Source organism: Bombus fervidus, chromosome 3 (assembly GCF_041682495.2).
Source record: "Bombus fervidus isolate BK054 chromosome 3, iyBomFerv1, whole genome shotgun sequence".
NCBI classification, from domain to species: domain Eukaryota; kingdom Metazoa; phylum Arthropoda; class Insecta; order Hymenoptera; family Apidae; genus Bombus; species Bombus fervidus.
This window is the reverse complement of record NC_091519.1, coordinates 4036168-4057735: the sequence shown is the minus strand read 5'-3', so window position 1 is coordinate 4057735 and position 21568 is coordinate 4036168. Positions and strand designations below refer to the sequence as shown.

General features: G+C 34.6%; 1 protein-coding gene across 2 annotated transcripts in view; it reads right to left on the bottom strand.

The window, feature by feature from the left end:
- Nucleotides 1-21568, bottom strand: part of LOC139986014 (uncharacterized) — a 47393-nt gene that overhangs the window by 17539 nt on the left and 8286 nt on the right. Inside the window, exon 1 of one of the 2 annotated variants that reach the window (XM_072000991.1) lies at nt 19007-19355. The exons of the other annotated variant lie outside the window; for it this stretch is intronic. Within the exon in view, the coding sequence (XP_071857092.1) occupies nt 19007-19090 (84 nt within the window). The 5' untranslated portion in view covers nt 19091-19355. Of the gene's footprint in view, nt 1-19006; nt 19356-21568 lie in introns of those variants that run through there. 2 annotated transcript variants of the gene reach the window in all.

Below are 21568 nucleotides of genomic sequence, written 5' to 3'. Positions count from 1 at the left end.
GTTTTAGAACATTGGTACAGTAAACATTTGTATAGTAGACGTTCGGATAATGGAGGTTCTACTGGAAACTGGAATATATTTTTTTGTAGATAAGGATCGACTATGCGGAGAATATTGTCGTGCTTTCTCGTTAACTTTAAGGGTGCCGATCTCGTGTTCGATATTTAAGAAACGGGTTTCGTTACAGCGCAGACACGGCTACCTGCAACATTTTCTATATTCTTCTACTTTCATTCGTTCGATACAATATGGAGCTAAAGCCTTGATAAATGAATTTAATCGACCGGAATTCACTTAATTGGACGCTGGATACACGGTAAGTTCACAGTAAGTAAAAGGAATCATTTCTTACAACACGAGAATAACCACTAAACATGCGTGGTCAGCTTATCTTATTCTCACTCTCTCGTTTAACCAGCGTAGACTAAAAAATTCTCGGATGGTTTATCGCGTAAAATCGTAATACACGAGCGTGTTGTACGTGAAACGGGCACGCGTCTCTTGAACTAAATACTTGTCGATTTCTTTTTTTCTCCAGTCGATTTTTGTAACGTTATTAAAGTCGACAACTTTTCCTGGTTATATTCTGTCCACGCGATTAATAATTATCTCGTTTTGTTACGCTTTCTCGGGCTCGGTTTCCTCGTTGGTAAAATCGTCGCCGCGTGCCAACAATTTCGCTCGATACTCCCAAAGAGGAGACGTAGGATACAAACGAGGACGAGCGAGGTTTCACATCCTTGTACGAACTAAATGGCTGATTACTTTTAAAAAGGAGCAGTCATTCGGCAGCATGCCAGCATCTACCATTACCGATGCTCGTGATTTTATCGAGAACGTCTAGCACAATGTTGTACCGTGAACGATCTGGGTTAAACATACATTCCATACGTACCGCTACTTGACACTGTACTTTTCGTCGGGAAACAAGGGGAACAGGGCAGCAGTTGCCTAATGAGTATGTATGGTACTGGCCAACCTAAATTGTATCTCACAAGTTTCTTATTATAGAATACAAACAATAGATAACGATAGAAACGTATGAAATACCTATTATTAAGTCGAATCATATAGTAATGAACAAAAGTATTGGCACAGCCAACTTCCCTTCTAATATCCCATACAAATTTGTAAAAAATGTGATATTTTATTTAATTCTCTAGAAATAAAACAGCATCTTAATTAAAAATTCGAAACTAATACATATGTATAGACCGAATATTTCATAAGCGCAACGAATGGAATCATTATTTCATATGAGTAATATTTCTCAACCTTGTGAGGTGAAACTTAGGTATTCTAATTAACTTGAAATCATAGGTACATGTTGAACTTGGTCCCGTTACTGGCAACAATGCAAATAACAATTTCTAAATTTCAGTTCCTTTAATTAACTCTTATAATTCTTAAATAACCAAGTAAAAGTGAAATTTAATAACAAAAATATATAACATGTATATATAACATGTATCTATGACGTGCATCATACGACACGTACCGTTCAAAACTGACGTTTTAATATGCAACGACAATTGTCCACTTTAGAGAGAATTTCTATTGAAAAAGCAACAACGAGAAAGGACGTCTATAATTCTTACTAATATTTCAACGTAATGAACGGAATGCGAATGAAAATTGGAGCGGAACGATCGTTAAAAGAATATTAATTTAATATCGACCTAAATTTCACACCAGCTTCGTTTCTGCAGTTGATTTGTTTATTGTTTAACTTATCTATTTCATTCTTTGTCCTTAAGGCCAGTTTCACTAGGAAGAAATTTAGAAAATCAGTGGCCGATTGAAAAATTATTAGTAGCACTTTTATCAACAAAGTTGTTTATGATAGTGTTATAATTGAATTTCCCAAAACGTAATGAAATTGTTAAATTTAAGTGGAAAAAGGAACCGACAAAAAATGTTAAATAAACCTTAGAAATTCCCTTTCATACCCACAGTATTAGAACATAAAATTCAGCAATGTAAATTGTCTTCAAAAATGCAAATGTAAAAAGTTATATCATGATAAATTAAAGTTAAATCAATTTCGTTGAATGCGCATGGAAGTAAAGAGGAGAACAAGTGACAACCAGAGCGGAATGTACGTAATGGAGCATACGATGCGCTACAAAAATGTGGGAGGGGCTGGGTTTTCGTAACAGAACGAATATGGAGCGAAAGTCAGTTTGGATCTGTGCTCTAGCCTCGAACATGTTCAACGTGAACGTGAACGTGAACGTGAACTCTTTTAAGTCAGTGACACTGTAAGACAGCGTTCTGAATAAATACTAATAAATTATATACAAATTTAGTATATGTACATAGGAATAAATATATGTATTTTGCTGTAACGTAAGAATAAGTATGTAATTTCATCAGATAAACATTACGTCACTTTAGTAAAGTTATATGTACGTTTGTAATTTTATGATGTGAAACAACTTTTAAATTTTAAAACATTAAGAAAAAAAATTTATTGTATTTGTTAATCTTTTTCTTGACATGTTTAAATTACTTCTCTATACAAATAAAAAAATGTGAGTTACTATGTTTTTCTTCTGTGGAATGGAATCCTATTTCAATAATCTCTATTATATTAGATTTTCCACATTTTCTTCTTCGATAAAAATTGACACAACATTTCACTTTGTTTGTTCCTGTTCGCGTATTTAGAACACTTTTCAAACAATTCGCTTAATCCTATCGTAAGTTTTAACAAATTTCCTGCATTTATCGTACTTTGTAAGATGCGATAGTAGTAATCGGAATGCGCTACTTGCAAAGCACAAATATTGTTACTTTGATAAAGAAGTTATTTTCCTTGGTACGTTTCAATGTGTGAAACAGAATCTTTTAATTTATCATCGCGAAAATCTTATGTCGCGTTTAATCGCTGGTTGAACGATCCATGTAGATATACAACACAATATTTGATAAATGAAAAATATTATGAAAAGTATCTCATATTATGCTAAACTTTCACGAGTCTAGGAACATGATCTGCGAAATCAATTATACTTAGACGAGCTTTGAAACATCCACTCATCGCATTATTTATAAGAATTAACCAGAACAGAAATTTATTTAAAAATAATGCATTTTGCCAAATTGTTATTTTTTATTTTTATTTGAAATAAAATTTTTTCAAGCATAAGATCACTATCTTCTGTTGTTCGTTCGTATAATCCTTTATGGGCTTGTATAATGCTGTATATTGATGCATTGCTTTCGTTCAGTAGAATCAATTTAGTAAAAAAAAGGAAAGATTGTTAGGATCTTACAATTAAGATCACTTTCTATTCACTGAATTGTATTCGCCATATAAAGCAAAAGACACATGAGTTGAAAAATTTAATTTGTCAGAATTTGAAACGATGGTTCTAAATATAAAAGCAATTTTCTAACTCCTATTTATCGGAAGTAGCGTCTACACAAAAAATTCTGTTCACATATCCTTCCTTTCATCTCTATAAAAGTTATCTTAACTTGCTGTTTCGTTATCGCACACATTTCAAGTTTTTGGATAATAGAATTGAGTATCGCGTAAAAATTCCTAAAAGAATATATTAAATTTTTCTGCTGTCTTCGTACAAAGAATATACATCTGCTATTTGTGTATTTGAAATTAAAATTAAAACGCTAAAATTTTGTGATATTTCGTGCTTTTCGATTCAATTTTCCATACGATGCTGCTATTTATTTTAACTTTTAACTTTTTTATCTGTTATAAGAGGTACATGTCCAAAAAAATTATATATGCAAAAATTGGCCAGATTTTCCGCACCTGTAAGATATTTATACCTTTATCTTGTTATTATAAAGCATTATTATACCACGGAAATCGTAAAATTCCTATCTACATATATCCTATATATCCAGCAGATGGTACGCGCATGGTTGCTCAGAAATAGCACGGTATATCATATACATTATCGGCCATAAATTTCGGATCATCTCCTACATTTCGTTATATTTTGTTGCGCAGCGAACAAACAGCTTTAATTGTCAAATAACTGTATCTATTCTGTCCATAATCAATTACCACTTGTCTATACACCGTATCTAATTTTAATGGGTATCTTGCTTCGATATTCAGGTAACTCGGCTAATCTAAAGGAAGCTGCACTCTCTTTGTTAGCAGCAGTAGTTTGATCGAACATTGCAAATATCAGCAAGAAAATCGTTGGCTGTTTTATCGAATTACACTGTGCGTACTTCATTAAATAACAGAATGGGAAATTCATAGAATAATACTGTAGAATCCTAATAATGTTTCACTGAGAAAAATTGATATATGGCGTATTACGCGAATACTATAAGAAGCGCGAAAACGCACCGCATAGGTACTGGGGAAACACATAAAAAGGTGTTCAGCCAGCCCTATGGCCGCTTCGCCGACTCTATTACAGATTCGACGCGTATGTTTACGTCTAATCTCGGCGCGAGCGAGAGATTCCATTATTTCTTATCGGCCTTCCTGACGCTCTATTTTGCGAATCTTTAAACACAGTTTGCCATTTTTAATCGACCATAAACGTTAAATCTATATTCTATAACCTGTACTACTATTTTGCGTTCAGTTTTGTTGTTGTTCTTTTCATTTATTCTTCGCATTCATATCCCTTCGGTTCTTAGTGACTCGATAAGCAAAAGTACAAAACAAAACTTAAATAGTCAGCTTATGTTGTGTTTCTTTAATAAACCTTACTTTTTAAATTAATACAAACTAACATACATCCATAGGAGATCTCGCGTCTTCAAAGCTTTAAACATTTCATATTTTCTCTCCATAGCGATTTATCATTTTTATAGAAGGTTGATACGACGCGACAATCGTAGCTAGGCTATCGTGCACGTTCGATCTAATGGACAGCCGCGGGCCATCGCGGTGAGATGCCGAGGAACTCGAGTTCTCTAGTTCCCTCCTCTTTTTCTTCCGCCACTTCTGTGCTTCCCGCTTGTGCTTCGTAATATCTGCCCATTGTCTTGCTTGTTCGTAACAATGGAGATAGGTTGCGCAGCTAGGCGTGGAAAAAGTTCATGTGTTATCGTAACTCTAGAATTTAATGGCTCCGACTTTGATTTATACGTGACCCCGTGGGTTTCTGTGACCAACTCTCAACAGAAATTTGTGACCTTTTCGCGATACTTCTTACCGTCCCGTTTGTTTTACATTCGTGACAACCTTTTATGGCATGCTGCTACTGTTTCACCCTTTACGTATTTCGTTTTATTTGTGCCATCGTCTCGTACATGTAGACTGCATGGTATATTTATTGCGAAGGCATGGTTTTATACAGAGCAGTTTGGAATATCCTTTACGGAAATTTATGGAATAAAATTCTATAAGAACTTAGAAGCATGCAATAGTTCATTTTCCTCCGATGTAATGTTCTTCCCGCTTTATGTCATTTAACAATTTTTTAGGTAAAGGTACTGAGAAAAGTTGTTTCTTGCTTACATAGATACAGCGTTACCTTGAATATGGTTCTCCAATTTATACGCTCCAATCTCGTTTTAACAAACATAAAGATTTCCAATGTTTCAAGAAAAACTTTAACATAGGATCGAAATGATGAATCATGTATATTATGTAGGTATATATAATAACGATACTTTAATATCTTCTTCAAATTTAAGAAATTTTTTAACGGTAGAAGCTTTTTAGAAGTCTTGCGATTTTTACAAAACATAACTTCGTAATTGAAACGAAGCATAGCAGCTTCTTGATTTAAGCTACATAGATAAACCAGCTGGAGGTAAATAAAAGAAAATGACCGTCTATTTGGACCACGGAGGGGAACATTTCTATCGTATATTTACCTGGCCGCAGTCCAGTCAACTGATAATTGCTGTATGTCATTGAACGATATATGCAATATGTGTGTTATTTGATGAGAAGTAAAAATGCACGCTGCAAGAATAATCATAAGTAATTTTATACAATGCATTTATGCGAAGCGAGCACAAATATTTACGAAGGTATTAACATTATACTCGCATCTTTTTTTCTGATAATTAAATAGCATTATTTTAATACAATACAAGGTGAAAAAAATTCAACGCTTTTATTCATCTCATCATTATTCCATTAAATTCTACGCTCTAATCGGCTGTTAGGCTAGGTTAATGTCTAACAGTAAATCTAATTTTCCACGACTTCTTCCGTAGTACAATACAGTATATAGTTATGTGTAGTATGGCTGTGCACTGTGCACTGACCTCGAACACAGACGATAGAGCTCAACTGCAATTTCTTCTTTTTTTTTTTTTTTTTGGATATTTTGACCTTTTTACGGATTGAAACGCTTTACCTCTTATGTTAAGGCTCATTATCAGGGTTTTTCCTGTTCGAAAGACGGTGAGTTCGACGCAGCGGAATTTATTACCCCGCTATATAGTGATACAAAATAAGTATACATGTTATATATACATAGTTGAAGAGTGGAAAAGCGCAAAGTAGATAATATAGACTATAGAGAGTGATAATCCTCCATTATTGATATGTACTTCTTGCATACCATTTTGCTTTCAAATGTCGGCTGTAGAAGATATTAATTGAGTAATTTGTTCGATACGCGTTGCTGTTTCAACAAATTTTATCGTACTTCGCACGAAGAAAGACAAATTTTTAAGGTCGTGCGTTGGTTTCAAGTTATGCTACTGGCTGTTACGAGGGTTATTTGGTATTCGATAAAAAAAATGCTGTTATACGAATGGATGTTTTCTATAAGTGAAACTAGAGTTGAATTATGGGACGAAGATAAAAAAATTGTACACGATTCTAAAAAAATTCATTGATATTGAATACACAGATTCTTCAAGGTAGTTTCCAGGATAATTCAATATGATCTAAGGTTATTTTCAGAGTAATTCGATATTTATTTTTGTATATTTTGATTCGACAGAAGATTTATTACTTTGTGAGTAGATGTTTTATTTTCTTTAATATGTACAATTACTGTGCATACTTTTTCAAAAATATCATGTTTTCATTTTCAAAAAGTGTTTTAAATTTTTAAATTTCGGTAAAATTTCTGTTCTAGAAGAGTATTAATTTTTGTAAGGATGTCGATAGATTTGATGCATTGATATGAAAAAAAAATCATAAACTCTGGCTATTTGCTAAAAATAAAGCAACATTGAATTTCACATGCTTATTATAACAATACCGCTAGTAAAAATGTCGATTAATTGTATTTTATTTTTGTATCGCGTTTAATTGGTCGTTTGAAGAAACGTTGAAAGTTCCGGTCACTTCCGTCTATCGACCGTTCTTCCTTTCAACATCGTCGTAAAAACAGAATAATTATACTATACCGGCAATTATTAATAAATATCGGCATGTGAAGGGAAGAAGGTAGCAAAAGAGAAACAATATTACTACCAGGCAGGCTCACTTTTATAAAGAATTTAAAATTACTTCGCTTTACAGCTTGACTTTTTAATATAATTAACTTTCGATCGAATCCCATCCCATTATATTATCAATTGATCAAACGTAGAACATTTCTTCCTTCTTATTAGGTAAGTTTGGAGAGAAGCGTTCACGTTTCAAATTATAGAAAAGAAATTATAGGAAGAAATCGATAACATTTGTAACAGTGTAATCTTTCCTGAAATATAGCGTTTATTATATTATGGATAATTTAAATTTGTAATATTTATAGTATAGTTATAGTACAAATTGATTTTAGAAATTGATTTTGTAGAAGATGTACACTTGCACACGTGCTCTTGCGGATGAAATTTGTGTAGCAACCTAATACATATAATGATATAATGATACAACATTATAAGTATAGTATACGTATCATTCGCTGTTCTACCATTCCATTGCCACATTCCACGCACGATGCGTAACAAACGATAAGCGTTTCCCGCGGTTTTCAACAGGTCACCGCGGATTGCGCTTCGTGTTCAAGCAGTGAACAAATCTACACACGTAGAGAAAGAGAGAGGGAAAGGCTTATGTATGTATTTCTTTTGCTCATGGCATATAGCGCATGTCGCGAAAGTCGCGGTACTTTGCGCACATGCCACGTGCATTCTGTTCTCCGGATACACGCGTGGCATTACGTCTGCGCCAGACGTCGACGTGCAGTTGACGTTCTTTCGATGTACCCTTCCTGCTCTCTTTGAGTTGACCAGCACGTCGCTCGCGCGCGCACCATGCGCCGCAGATATACCAATGCCAGTCACATCAAATTAATGGCGGGCATAGTGGTTTGTCACCCCGAGCGTCGCTTCTGTGTACTCTGGGAATAAGGACTGGATGATGTGAAATTGCGAAAATTTCTATGCGATTATGCTATTATTACCGTCATACGGAGACGTAGAGTAGAAGAAAGTCGTGGCCGCAAAGATGTTTTGAAATTAACCTCCTTTGCAGTATCATTTTCCTTTCTTTCAGCACACTTGCGTTAATTTTTAACCCTTTGTTCTCGAGGACTTTTTCGGTCGTGGCGCAGCAGCTACTCCGGATGATTTAGCGTATACGTGACGCGTGTCTTACAGCTAGCGTAAAATAACTTTATGTACAGATTAACTTACAACAACATTATATTGTAATAATTTATCTATATTTACATCTTTGAAAATATGATTTTGTAATATTAATTTCTGTATTTTGTTTGTGTGATAATTTATAAAGCATTCACCAAGATGCATTCTTGAATATAATTGATTTCATTTTTCAACAGTTCAAAATCAAGTTCATCTTCATTTGAGCTAATTTCACTTCCAAAAACCACTTTTTAGGGTTTCTAAGTTATAATACTTTTGCCATGATCGTCGAATCCGAACTAACGTTGGAGACGTTGTCAGAACCACAGTTTCGGAGGAATATGAGATTAAATATTTTATCTCCATTTTAAAGTCTAACACTTTACACTTCCTAATCTACAAATCAATATTCTCAATCAACCATACTCTCATCAATTGGAGTTGTCGAAATCTAGCATAAACAGGGATTGTCGCCTCTCGCCCGCCACTGGAGTTGCAGCACGGAACGCCGTGGTGGCTGAGGTCGTCTCTCGAGTGTAAAGGGTTACTACACGGAGAAAGGGAGAAAAACGAAGAGTCAGGATTGTGTATAGTTCGTATCGTCGTACAGCATCTCGAAACAAGATAAAAAGGCCGATTACCTGTGCACCTTTTGAGCTTGTTAATTTAGCAAGCTAAGAAGATGTGTAGGTGCCGTTTAAATGGTAATTGTAATTACGTGCACGAATTAGCGGGACGAGCGAACGTACTCGCGTGCTGACGAAAAGAAAAGTAAAACCCGCGTCCATATTAGAAAGCGAGGGCATTCTCCATATATGCCACCCACTGTTAGCGATGCAATTATGTCAAGAATATGTTCTTGAAGATCATCCGTCGACAAGGCAACCCACTAAACTCATGTTGGCAGAAAAATTATTCAAATTGTTCACGGTGTATAATTGTTGGGTAGCCGATGACGTATGGATCGAGGCTGATGACTTTGGAAAAACGTATGTGCCAACCACCACTGCGTCAGTAAGCGGTATGAACATTAATCACGAAGAATAACATTCGCGCGTGGTTTTAATCAGACATTAATTTTTAATGGAACCTACGACTTGTATAAATACTTTTATAGAACGTTGACACATTTCTTCTTCTGAATATTTAAATTTTTGTGCGTAAATTTATAAATGTATATTGTGTCAAAGATACTTACATACATATATATATGTATAAAGATTCTATTATCAAAACATAAAGTCTTATTTCAAAGTTGGTAAGCAAATCTATCGATTATCTTTTATTTTTTATTCGCGTAGGCTTGTTCGTTTAACGTTTCTATTTAAATCTTCGCTATCGATTATTATTAATTTTCCATCGACAGTAACGTCACACACGGCGTTTATTATAACATATGTATCAATAATCTCTGTTTTCGTTGTTTCATCCTCGGTAGTTGAAACATTTTCTTTCAAAGTAATTATACACACAATCTGAAGCTTTTTCTTTACTTTAAACGTAATAGCACAACAAACTTCGATATATGTAACTAGTAACCGAAAATACGTAATAATTATCGTAATATACGGATAATATGAAAAGAAGCTGATTTAGTAGCTCATAGCTGCAATATCGTGGAATGTGAGCATGCCTTCTTTCGTCAAAAATCAAAAATCAATATCGATATCAAAAAGAGTATGTACCTATTACAAATAAACTAAAAATATATAAAACACTGTCGAATAACAGTCCAGATTTTCCTACGTAAAATTTCAAAATTTTAACATTTCAGAATCACTAGTTTCATCGGTCGTAAATTGCATGTTACAGTTCTTTCCTATTTCGAACGAAATCAGAATTTCATAGATGTAATAATAAATTAATGGAACGTGGGTCTCGACTTCGATAACGCGGCATATTTTCTTTTATTCGTCATCCATGTTCTTCGTTTATAAAATGTTTACCGTTTCGAGAACTTCAGGTGTACAAGAATTCAAACGTAACGGATTGCGCGGTCCATTGAGCTCGTATAACTTATACCGAATGTTTAAAATCGGGGACGGAATAATAAATTTTCAAGCACTGAATATACCAGCGAAGAAGCTTCCGCTGGCAAATGACCATCGCTTTCTGTAATAAAAGATTACACGATCTCTCGCAAATTTCAACGAATCTCGTTTTCCATAGAGTTATTTATCGATACGTCCTACAACTCTTTCTAAAGAAAATATTCGTTTCGTGTTTTAAATAAAATAAAAGATAGTAACTGATCGTGAAATTCTTTCGTGAAAAGAAGTTTAAATACAGAAAATTGAAAATGATGAATTTTTAATTTTTGGGTCGTTCAACCGGTTAATCACGGAATGTTTCTCGTTTCACCGGAAATTTAAGGTGCAGCTACCAGGTCATCGAAATCGCTAGTCATCCAGAAACTTTAAGCTTCGATGAACTTAGATAAATATCCCTTTACAGTTCTTTGCGTCATCTTCGACGAGTCAATGATTTCTGATTTTTATGCACCGAGGTATATTTTACGATATCAGCCTTTTCTGCATGCTGGTTGTGGGGCTTAGTGGAAAAGTGGTACAAGTGGATCTTTTTTTTTACAAAACGAAACAAAAGGAAACGAGACATAAGATTCATACTTATCTAAAGAATTTTATAAACTGGAAGCTTTCTATGAATACATATATTAGTTAGGTTTACAACATTATTATGAATTAACACATAAAATAGAACCATCGATTTGCTTATGTTACAGAATAATTAAAAGAATGTTACGTATTGATGCCTATTGGAATTGAGCAATCTTTTAAATTATTCTCCCATTAGTATTAAACTATTTAGCAAATTTAATAACGACACAAGAAGTTAAAATATGGATGATACGGTGTATTTCTTTCATCGGCCGGTAATTATGTTTTGTTGCATAAATCCATCCCATCCGAAAGATATCGCTTCATCAAAATTCGTTTCGCAAGCAGCTAGATTCAGCGTAGCCTTAATGGCGCGTCACGGCATGTATACGGTATAGGTCGTCAATGACGATCGTAGAAGACAGGTGGCGACGGAGGAACACGAGCGCTCCTGGCACGTAAGTACTTACGTACGCGTAACAAGCACGCGTCGCATCGCGGCACGCGATTTGCGCAAACGTCTTGATCGCTTGTGCACCAGGCGAACATCAACTCGAGAAGTACGCGAACCGCGTGTATCTAGTCACGAGTCGCTTTGCGTCGCTTCGCGGTCCACGTGACCCCGCGGCAACACACGTGTAGGTACACGGGGCGGTGGCGCACGTGCAACGGTGCGTCCTACGTGTAGGCGCCGCGAGTTACGCGTCGTTCCACACGGAGGACCGCCACGTGTGCGGGAGCTGGTCATTGATTCGAGGAACCGAGTCATTCAGTTCAATGCGAGTTGAATGAATTCAATACTTATTCATTGCTATCATATAATATTCTTCTTATTGTAAGGTATTACTTGCTATTTATGCGTATCTGGAAATAGAAGATGCAAAGATTTTTTATTTCTCCGTTTGCTCCGCAATTTGAGCTTTATTCTTGAAATTTCATTCAATTTGAAAACACACGCAATAAAAAAGTCCAAGAAACTGTAGTAGATTATATGACGAAACAAGGTGAACTTAGTATATTACGCGATATGCATTCTGTTGATTAAAAAGAACTCTAATCTTTCAGAATCAACAGAGTTCTTTAATCTTTCAGAATTAACAAAGATTGATAGTTACTTCCATATATATATGGAATATATTTCCATATATATATATGGAAGTAAAAATATATAAAAAAAATATATATATATTATCTATCAATCTTTGTTAATTCTGAAAGATTAAAAATGCATCTAAAGAATACTACTATGTATTAACTACATCTATTCTACTAGGAACTGTAGAATTTCTTTGAAGAAGATTTCTTCTTATTGGTATATGCGATATTACAAGACTTGAAAATAGTAATATGGATATATCTAGTAGCATTAAATTATATATATAATGCAAAAGAAAGAAGAATAGTATGAAAATCCCAAAACAAATTTTAAAAAAAAGTATTCAAGAAAAAGGTTAATTTTTTGAATGTAAGATAAGAATACAAAATAGTGAAATTAAAGAACTTAGATGAGAAAATATTACTCTCTTGTTTAAGCTATGATTTTCAACACAACTAAATAAGCAAAAAAAGAAAAACTCAAAAGGATCTATATTGTGGAATAAAATTGATAAAAGAATATAATACAAAAGAATAAATTACAGGAAAAGAAAGTTTAAGAAAAAATTTAATTTCCTGTTTAAATCCAGGAAAAAGGATCGTGCTTCGAATCGTAATGCATTTTGCAATCGTTTGTTTATATTCATTAGCTTTCAATCCGCGGTCCGGAATGTAAAGCCTTTCAAGAAGCGTAACGATCTTCAAGGTAAAAAAGAAAAGAGGGAGAAGAGGATACCGGTGACGTGTCCCTGAACTCGATACTTTCGCCACCATTGTGTACTCATTGCAAAAAGATTTTTGCATCGCTGTAAGTTGCGAGGGCGCGCGCTATGCTTTAAAAGCGAGCCAATAAATTAATGTTACCAGGCGACTAGGAAGTGAGGAGCGTTCACTCTTTACACTTTTGCAAAAAACCTATTGTTAACATGTTACCCTGTTAAGTATACAATAACGATTCAACAATTTCGGCTGTTGTTTAACAATGATTTTTACAACGGCTATCAATGCAAAGGCCGTTGCAGATATTATTTGGCCACTACGGTGTGTTTGTAAATGCAACTTTAGGTTAATTTGCGGGCTTGTAAGGAGGAAACGGAGCAGACTACAACGTCGTAAATTATTTCTCTTTAACGAAGGTGCTTATTCTTCTCTTTCTTTCTTTATCTTCTTCTTTCTTTTCTTTTATTTTAATTTATTTTTTGTGACTTTATTTTATTTTATTTCCAAACGAGCCAAGAAAGTTCCTTTCGCTTCATGGTACCTTGGTCTCGGATCATGCAATGTTGTAACATTGTTCTTCTTCTTGCACATAATTTATTGTTGTAATTTCCTGTTACAGCTGTAATTTGGAAACTGTCGTTGCGAAAGGATATTCATGATAATACGTACAAATGATTGTCCTTAGATTTTTAATATTCATACTTACAAGTAGATAAACTGGAAATGAAACAACAAAAATTGTTACTTTAAAATTTTGTTTTACATTAAGTCTTTTTTAAAGGGAGGGAATAGTTAATGTTGCAATCTTCGGGACGAGCAGGTATTACATTGTAATATTTTGATATGATTATTAATTTAATGTTACTAAATATATACATATTACTATTTCCAAGTCTTGTACTATCGCATATACCAATAAGAAGAAATCTTCTTCAAAGAAATTCTACAGTTCCTAGTAGAATAGATGTAGTTAATACATAGTAGTATTCTTTAGATGCATTTTTAATATTTCAGGATGTTTCAAAGTACAAAATTTGATACTAATTTGTATATAATTCAATTGATGAACTCTTCGTTATAAAGCATTTTCTTCATCGAAATATTAACACGTTTCGGTTTAACGTTTTGCTTAATAAGAAAAAGTTGTAATAAGAGCTTTGACTATAAATACTTTGTTATGAAATTATAGGTATATGTTGTATTACGAAAACACTTGCAGTTGTACAATTCCTCGATAGCGACGCGTGTCCGCCACGAAAGGCGATTGGAATTCCACTTTCCACGTGAGGCATATTTCTTGCCTTTGTCTGCACTCGGAAGCGGACAGAGGCATCGGTGCGCTCATAAATAAGGCATAACCGTGAACGTAGGCGAGTTGGCCTTGCTCGTGTGTGTCTGCCAACGGGACGTGGCCTCCACTTCTTATGCCCACCATAAGAGGGTGAAAGAGCGCGGGGCCAACTTGCGAGTAGGGAAAAAACTACCACGAGCTAAATAAGTAGTCACTTAGAGGATGCTTTTAGCTCGATAACTAGGCTACCTCCCTTATGTTTATAGGCATCATGCTTAAGTGGATTCTGGTGGACGGTAAACTCCCTCGATGATGCTTCCTCAATGATTGAATTAAGAAACTCTTTGGTCTTTTAAACCTTTGCGTGACACTATACACATTGAGGCGCCACCATGGATGGTACGTATGGTTCATTCATGTAACATTCACAATCCAAAAAGATAGGGATGATAAAATAGTCGGAAAAAGAATATGACGATAGTATGAAGATCTTTACATTGAATTGTGTATTTCTTGTTTAAAATTCCAATTAAAGATTGTTCTGTAGGTTTCTTCATGAATCGAAATGATTGATATTCCAGTCGTTATAGAAGCGTATCCTTTTAAGGACTAAACATTGACAAAGAAAAGTAATTATTTTACAATAAAAGTTAGGAAGAGTTTGAAAGCATTATTATTTGAATCGAATCTTATTAACGATGGCGATGGTAACGTAACCGACAACTTCCTCATCCTTTAGTATATGTGTATATTAAATGCAATGAGATCGGAACATTAAAAAATAACGTAAGATAGATATAACTTTTTTAATCAAATACCTAATAATAATATAGGGCAATAATATAGAATATAATCATAATGTCCAATAATCCGAAATTATAAATACCATTTTAAGCGACTACTTGATTATTATTCGCTAAATATAAATTATTCTTTTTGTTTAATAATTTACTTCTCAAGTGTAGTCGAAGATAAGTGTAATCCTATAATTAATTATCACGATACATCGAAATCCGCATACTTGTACAAATATTAACTCCAATAGATCATAAATCAACTTCTTTATGGCTATTCAATTTGGATTAACAACATTCAACGTATCGTTGCGATTTTATGGCCATTACTAATCTAACTAATCCTTTCTTGAGGGAATTTTAAATATTTATCGTATAGTTATAGTTCATATTTTGTTCTATTCTCCTTCTTAAAAAAAAGAGAGGAAAAAAGAGAGAATATTCATATACCACGAAAAAACTCCAAAGATCCAACAGACTTTTATTGTTATAATCCTTTCCAACTCGCTCGTCGTTCCCTTAAATAACTTTGCGTTACTTTGCCGCATACGCAGCACGAGCAAACAATGTTACGAGTAAACTTCAGCTTTTTGTTGCTTCGCCATGCGATTGCCCGTCGAACGCGTAATCGAGGTTTGCGAACTTCTTTGCACGAGTGTTGCCCTCCCCGAGGACGTGTACATGCATTATAGCAGCTTATGTCGTAGCTAAAGAAGTTAACGCGGCTAAAAGATTAAGAATCGTGACCGGTTAATCGCGAGTCACGACTCTCAAGAATTTTCGATATTGGGTATCCGGGTTACGATGTATTCACAGCCATACTGTTATGTAAAACGCGCGGAAAATTATTTATTAAACGATAAAAGGCAGTCATCCGAAGAACGTGGGTAGAGAATTACCGCGGCGAAAAAGAAAAATGTTGAATTTCCTATACGTGCATTCCTGTTGGTAAGTATTAGGACACTTAGAGAAAACCAAGTTAAAACCTGATAAACCTTAGAGGGTAAAGAACTCATAAAATTTTTGAACAGTAGTACATATGTAAATACATATATGTTTAAAACGATACGATGTACATACTTCTATACTATCGTGAGTTCGATAATATCGTAATACGGGTGGAAACGCTTTGCCTTAGAAACGTGACTATGTTTGCCCGTCTAATCATAATTTCACGATGAGTTTCTTTCTTCGATGTTTCTTTTTCCTATCGATCGTTTTTGATTCTATCGAAAATATTGACTAACAGATACGCCGAAGGATTTCACGAGTAATGTGCACGCCACGAGTCCACGAGAGATAGCGGATCCGTTGTTGATAATGTTGGTGAAGAACGGACGGTTTTAAGGTGCTGATTTATCGAGAATGCCATTTAGAGATGAAAGCATACTCCGTTGAGGAAACGTGACTCGTTAATCGCTACCATCACCGATTTCTTTGACTAGTTATTAACGAGTCGCTGAATCGCTATGGCTAGGATATCGTATACACTGCGATAGTTAAAGACATTTGAACGTGTTGTTAGATGATTAAGGAAGGCATGAATTTCTGCGCTTAAGGATTGATCCTTGTTTCGTGTATAATTTGTAGTTAGATATATAAAGTGTTAAATTAAAGAAATCTTATCTACGTTTGCTATTTTACGCATATGTAGCTAATCGTATACGAAAAGATTCAAACATGTTTAACGAAATTTAAAACCCTGCCTGCTTTCATTTTAGTAGAGCATAACAAATTAACAAAGATTGTTTTTCTTTTTACAGATTCTTGTCAACAGAAATATTTGAATGATCGTGTTCTCTCGTGTCATTCACAATGTCCACCAATTTGCATAACACGTCCTCGTTACCGAAACGCCTGAATCGTTGCAAAAAAGAAACGGTAAAGAAGTAAGTAACTTACAAGAATAAAGAAAGAACTCCCTGCTACCTCGTGAGAATTCTATAAATTTTTCGAAAATCCGGCTAACGGTCAGTTTGCACGGCATTGTATCTTCCATGAACTGGTTACTTTCACAAAAACAGAAATACCGAAAAGATAGATAAAGACCGAATACTTACTCGTATACAACGTTGCCACGATTTACAAAGAAGAGAAAGGGACGCTAACGAGTGTGTTAATTATCGCATTCAATTCATAATAAATTCAGTGCATGGTAATGGCTTTACGTAATCAAACGGTTTATCCATTCTAATGAAATCGTTATTTCTAACCCATTCATTTACTAATGCCAATAAATTATTGCTATAATCAATACTATGCAATATCTCTGCAGCAACACAACTCTATTTTAGCTTCTCTTTTGCGATACAACATTCTAACATTCTATGGAACGGAAGTGTTCTATAAAGTTTGATTACAGAGTATAGTAATACATATATGTATATTTTAGTATAGATCTAACACATGGAAATGCGTACGTCTAATTATGAAAACTGAATATGTCACAAATAAGGAACTCGAATTAATAAGAATATAATTACAAAAGCAAGAAATGTGGTATCAATATGTAATTGATAATTAAATATCCTTAAGAAGAGGACGCACCTATTTCCCCAGCTCTCACACACACATATGCACGCACAATTTGAAACGTTAAAATACAAAACCAAAATTTTGGACAAAGTACAAACACTTTTATATAATCTGTTAAATGTTATTAAAATTTATTCTGCATGATTTGGGACGATCTTGAAGAGAACATTTGCAGGCGGCAATTAAACAATACCCGGTTCGTCGGTTACTTTTAATTGTTCTTAACGAAGCTAAACGCAGCCGTGGTCCACGTCACGGCACATAACAATGAATAACGGTCCTGGTGAACGAGTCCGTTTACTCTGTTCCCTATTGTCATTGCCGACGACAATGAGCACGCTCGAAATGCGTATCATTGATGTACGAACGTTGTGTGTACCGAATAATTACGCATAAATCCAACCAAGATCAGTTTGTTTTATAAACTGCAGATATTTTGCGTAATATGTACCTACTACGCTTTTATTATGCGAGTATAGTTTATATTCGTATAGATGCATGCTCATATCCGGTAATATATAACTAAATTAAATCATTAACTTTATAATTAAATTTCAAATTAAAATTACGAAGATTTTTGAAAGAAAGATCTTAATTTTTTTACTTACATTTTTTTAATATTTTCATTCGCTCCTAAGTAAGTTGACTCGTAACTTACAAGTTTACTTATTATTTGTTATTAACATTTTAAAACGTGAGTAAAAATAATAGGTGTATGCATCTGACGGAATCGCTTGTTCCCATGTCTCGAACGCGTCTCGATAGCTCGTTAACCGGTTTCGATCGCGTTCCATTTACTCCTTGAACTTCAACTTTACTCGTGTGCTTAATAACGAAAATGGACACGTGACACGCACTGTTTACCCTTCGACAAGTTATCCGTATTTCATAAAGACATTCTAATTTAGCTACTAAAATAAAATAACATTTCCGTCCTACCGACAATATTCTTAATATCTTATGCATCGCGAATGACATACTTCTGTTATCGCGCATTGCTAACTTTATATCCTACATCTATGCCATGTATAATATTCTTAGATTAACACTTTTAGTAATGTTATAATATATAACATTATAAAATAATATTATAAATATTATAATTCTAGAATGCTCCACATTTCGTAACCGTTGAAAACATGTAATCGATCAAATAACAGTTCTACTTTATGACTAGAAATTCGTATATGCGCCACACTTTGAACAACTACTTTATACCGATTTTCTCTACATATGTCAAATCTTACATACAATGTTACGTTTATAATAATTGAAATCTCTTGAAGCTGGAGAGAACGAAAATACAAAGATAACGTAATTAGTCACGTTGCATAGGAAAGCAAGGGCTATTTGTCAATGAGTTAACGAAGTGAAGTTGATCGTGGGTCGCGCGATTCGATACGGTTGCAATCAACTTCGGCGTGGAATTCGAAAAAGTGCACTTCACTCACCGTCAGCTCGGCATTTCGTCCGGCGTCGTTCAAGTGTCGCCGATGGAAACCCGTCACGCTCGAGAATATCGTCGACACGATCATGCGGCTACGATGTTTCACTGGTCACCTTTAGATCGAATATTACAGTGCCGGGAAATCGTAAACATCACACAGACACCGCTTGGAAAATAGTGTTCGGCAATGCTGCTGTCACTCTACAATTACGCGTTTCCGTTACCGTATTCTTGACTAGACGTAAGTTTCGTTAATTTCGACCACAACAGCTAGTGAAATTTGATATTTTATCAACGTGTTCACTAGACAAATACTTAGATTGCTGTACGATCTACGAAACACACCTGACCAATGGTCGAACGATACTGAGCCGATGGCACAGTCGCGAATCTCCCACTAGACTGCCTCCACCCCCTCCCTTTGAGTACCAACTCAACTCAAGTCGTCAAGTGAGCAACCCTTGGCGGTTTTCTATGAAGAAGCAAATATTTGTAGGAAACTTTAGATTTCAACCGAGCTAAGTGGAAATTTCCGCCCTTATAAATTAACAGTTTGTAAATCTACGTATATCATCTAAAATGATCTCTGAAAGCTAATTTCTAATAAGTATGAAAGGATATAGTGGTTAATTTATTTAAAATGGAAGATCTAGTAGAACAATAGTTATTTTTGCTTCAATGGAATTAAGAATTTAATATTTAATAGTTTCAACGTTGATATTTATTTTGTATAATTAGTTTTGATAACTAGTTTTTGTCATTAGCTTTTATTTGATTCGTGCAATTGTAGCAGCTCTTTATGTTTTCTCTTATATATCGTACGTGACATTATGAATGTATATGTAACACGTTACACAGGTGAAGAACTCAGATCGAGCAACCTAAAATCGCGTAGTATAGAAACAATGTTCTAAAGGATAGCAAAACAGTTCCATGGTGACTTGAAGCGAGGCTTAACGCACTGTAAATAGTCGTGTATATCTGTGAATAGAATATATTTTGTAAGCGAAAACGTGGCAAAACTTGTGAAACCTGGTAATCACGAGACGTATAAATGCGGCAATAAGTATCAACGCGCGATTTACTGTCCATTGAATTTGTTGAACACGTAAACTACAGGCTGTCGCCGTTAGACCAATGCTGAAGATACTCTTTCCATGTGTTTAACCACGTGTGCGTACATGTACACAAGAAATGTAAAGGATGATACAAAATTAGTAATCTTAAAAATCGAAGATTTAACCGAAAATAAACTTTTGGCTGATAAAATTTTCACCTTAACATTGAAAATAAACGTTTGGATGTTAGTAGGGCTACCACTGGTTGAGACTCGTTGCTATAAATCATTTTGTCAAAGCTATTAAAACATACGTTTTTGTTTCTTTCTTTACAGTTATTATTCTTTAATCTCTGAGCATCAAAACACCGTTTCAAGTAGACTTGACCCATATTAAATATGCTAGCAAGTTAATATTTCTATTTCATTCCATTTTCCGTTCTATTCCACCTTCTCGCGAATTTTTCATCGACAATACTTTGTTGTCTCGTTAAACTTAAGTACTTTATCATGTTTATCATTTCATTATGTTACTCAAACTATAATTTATTAGGCCGCCAAATTGGTCCATTTACAATCCATTAATATGAAAATATTACTTTTAGTAGCAAAATTGACAGAATACGTTTTACTTACTTTAACGAAACATCGTATGACCCTATATTTCATGGCCCTTTTTTCACACGCTGTATAGTAATAGTAAATCAGACGAGAATTATTTTCCACGGTGTCTATGATCTTGTACTTTAATGATATACGTGATGCGCACTATCATGTGCTCTGTTCCCCAGAGGGTGTACAGATTATGATAGTGGCACTATTATAAAACCTTCGAGATAGCCAGTTATGAGTCACGCTTACGGTGTAAAAGGAAACACCACGGCGTGCGGTATAAATGTTAATATTGCTCGTTTATTAGAAACCAGTAGAACGCTGCTCCACAGCTAACAGAAGTATGTACATATGTATCATTTATGCTATTAAACTTCACGCGTGTACAATCATTCGGCGTTTCGTTTATTTCATTAAAGGAAACATTAGAAGCGCAAGATTAAAACTACCAAGTCAGACAACCTTCAAGCCATTACGTAATCACGTATTTTCCAGAAGGTCAAGTAACTTTTTAACATCAATCGACGGATGATTGCACCCTTTGAGAGGTAGCCGCGCGTGAATCCACCTATAGCTAGCAATAATGTTGAAAAATCAATGCAATCTGTGTCCAACGATGATTTCGTTCGAGACGCTAAAGAAAAATTTTTATATCGTCGTCTTTAATCGACGTTTATTTTTTAAAACTGATATTTTTAGTGACTTGATGATGGGCAAGCAGTCGATATAATTGTTTATGAAAAACCAAATATTCTAAGCACTGTATTTTGCTTTTCATTATTTTAATATTGTTTGGTTAACATTAGTTACCACAAAGATCATCCATGATCTAAGCATCCAACTTTCTAAGGGTGCTCTGGTAGCTATTCGTTACATATGTATGTAGTATATGTTAGA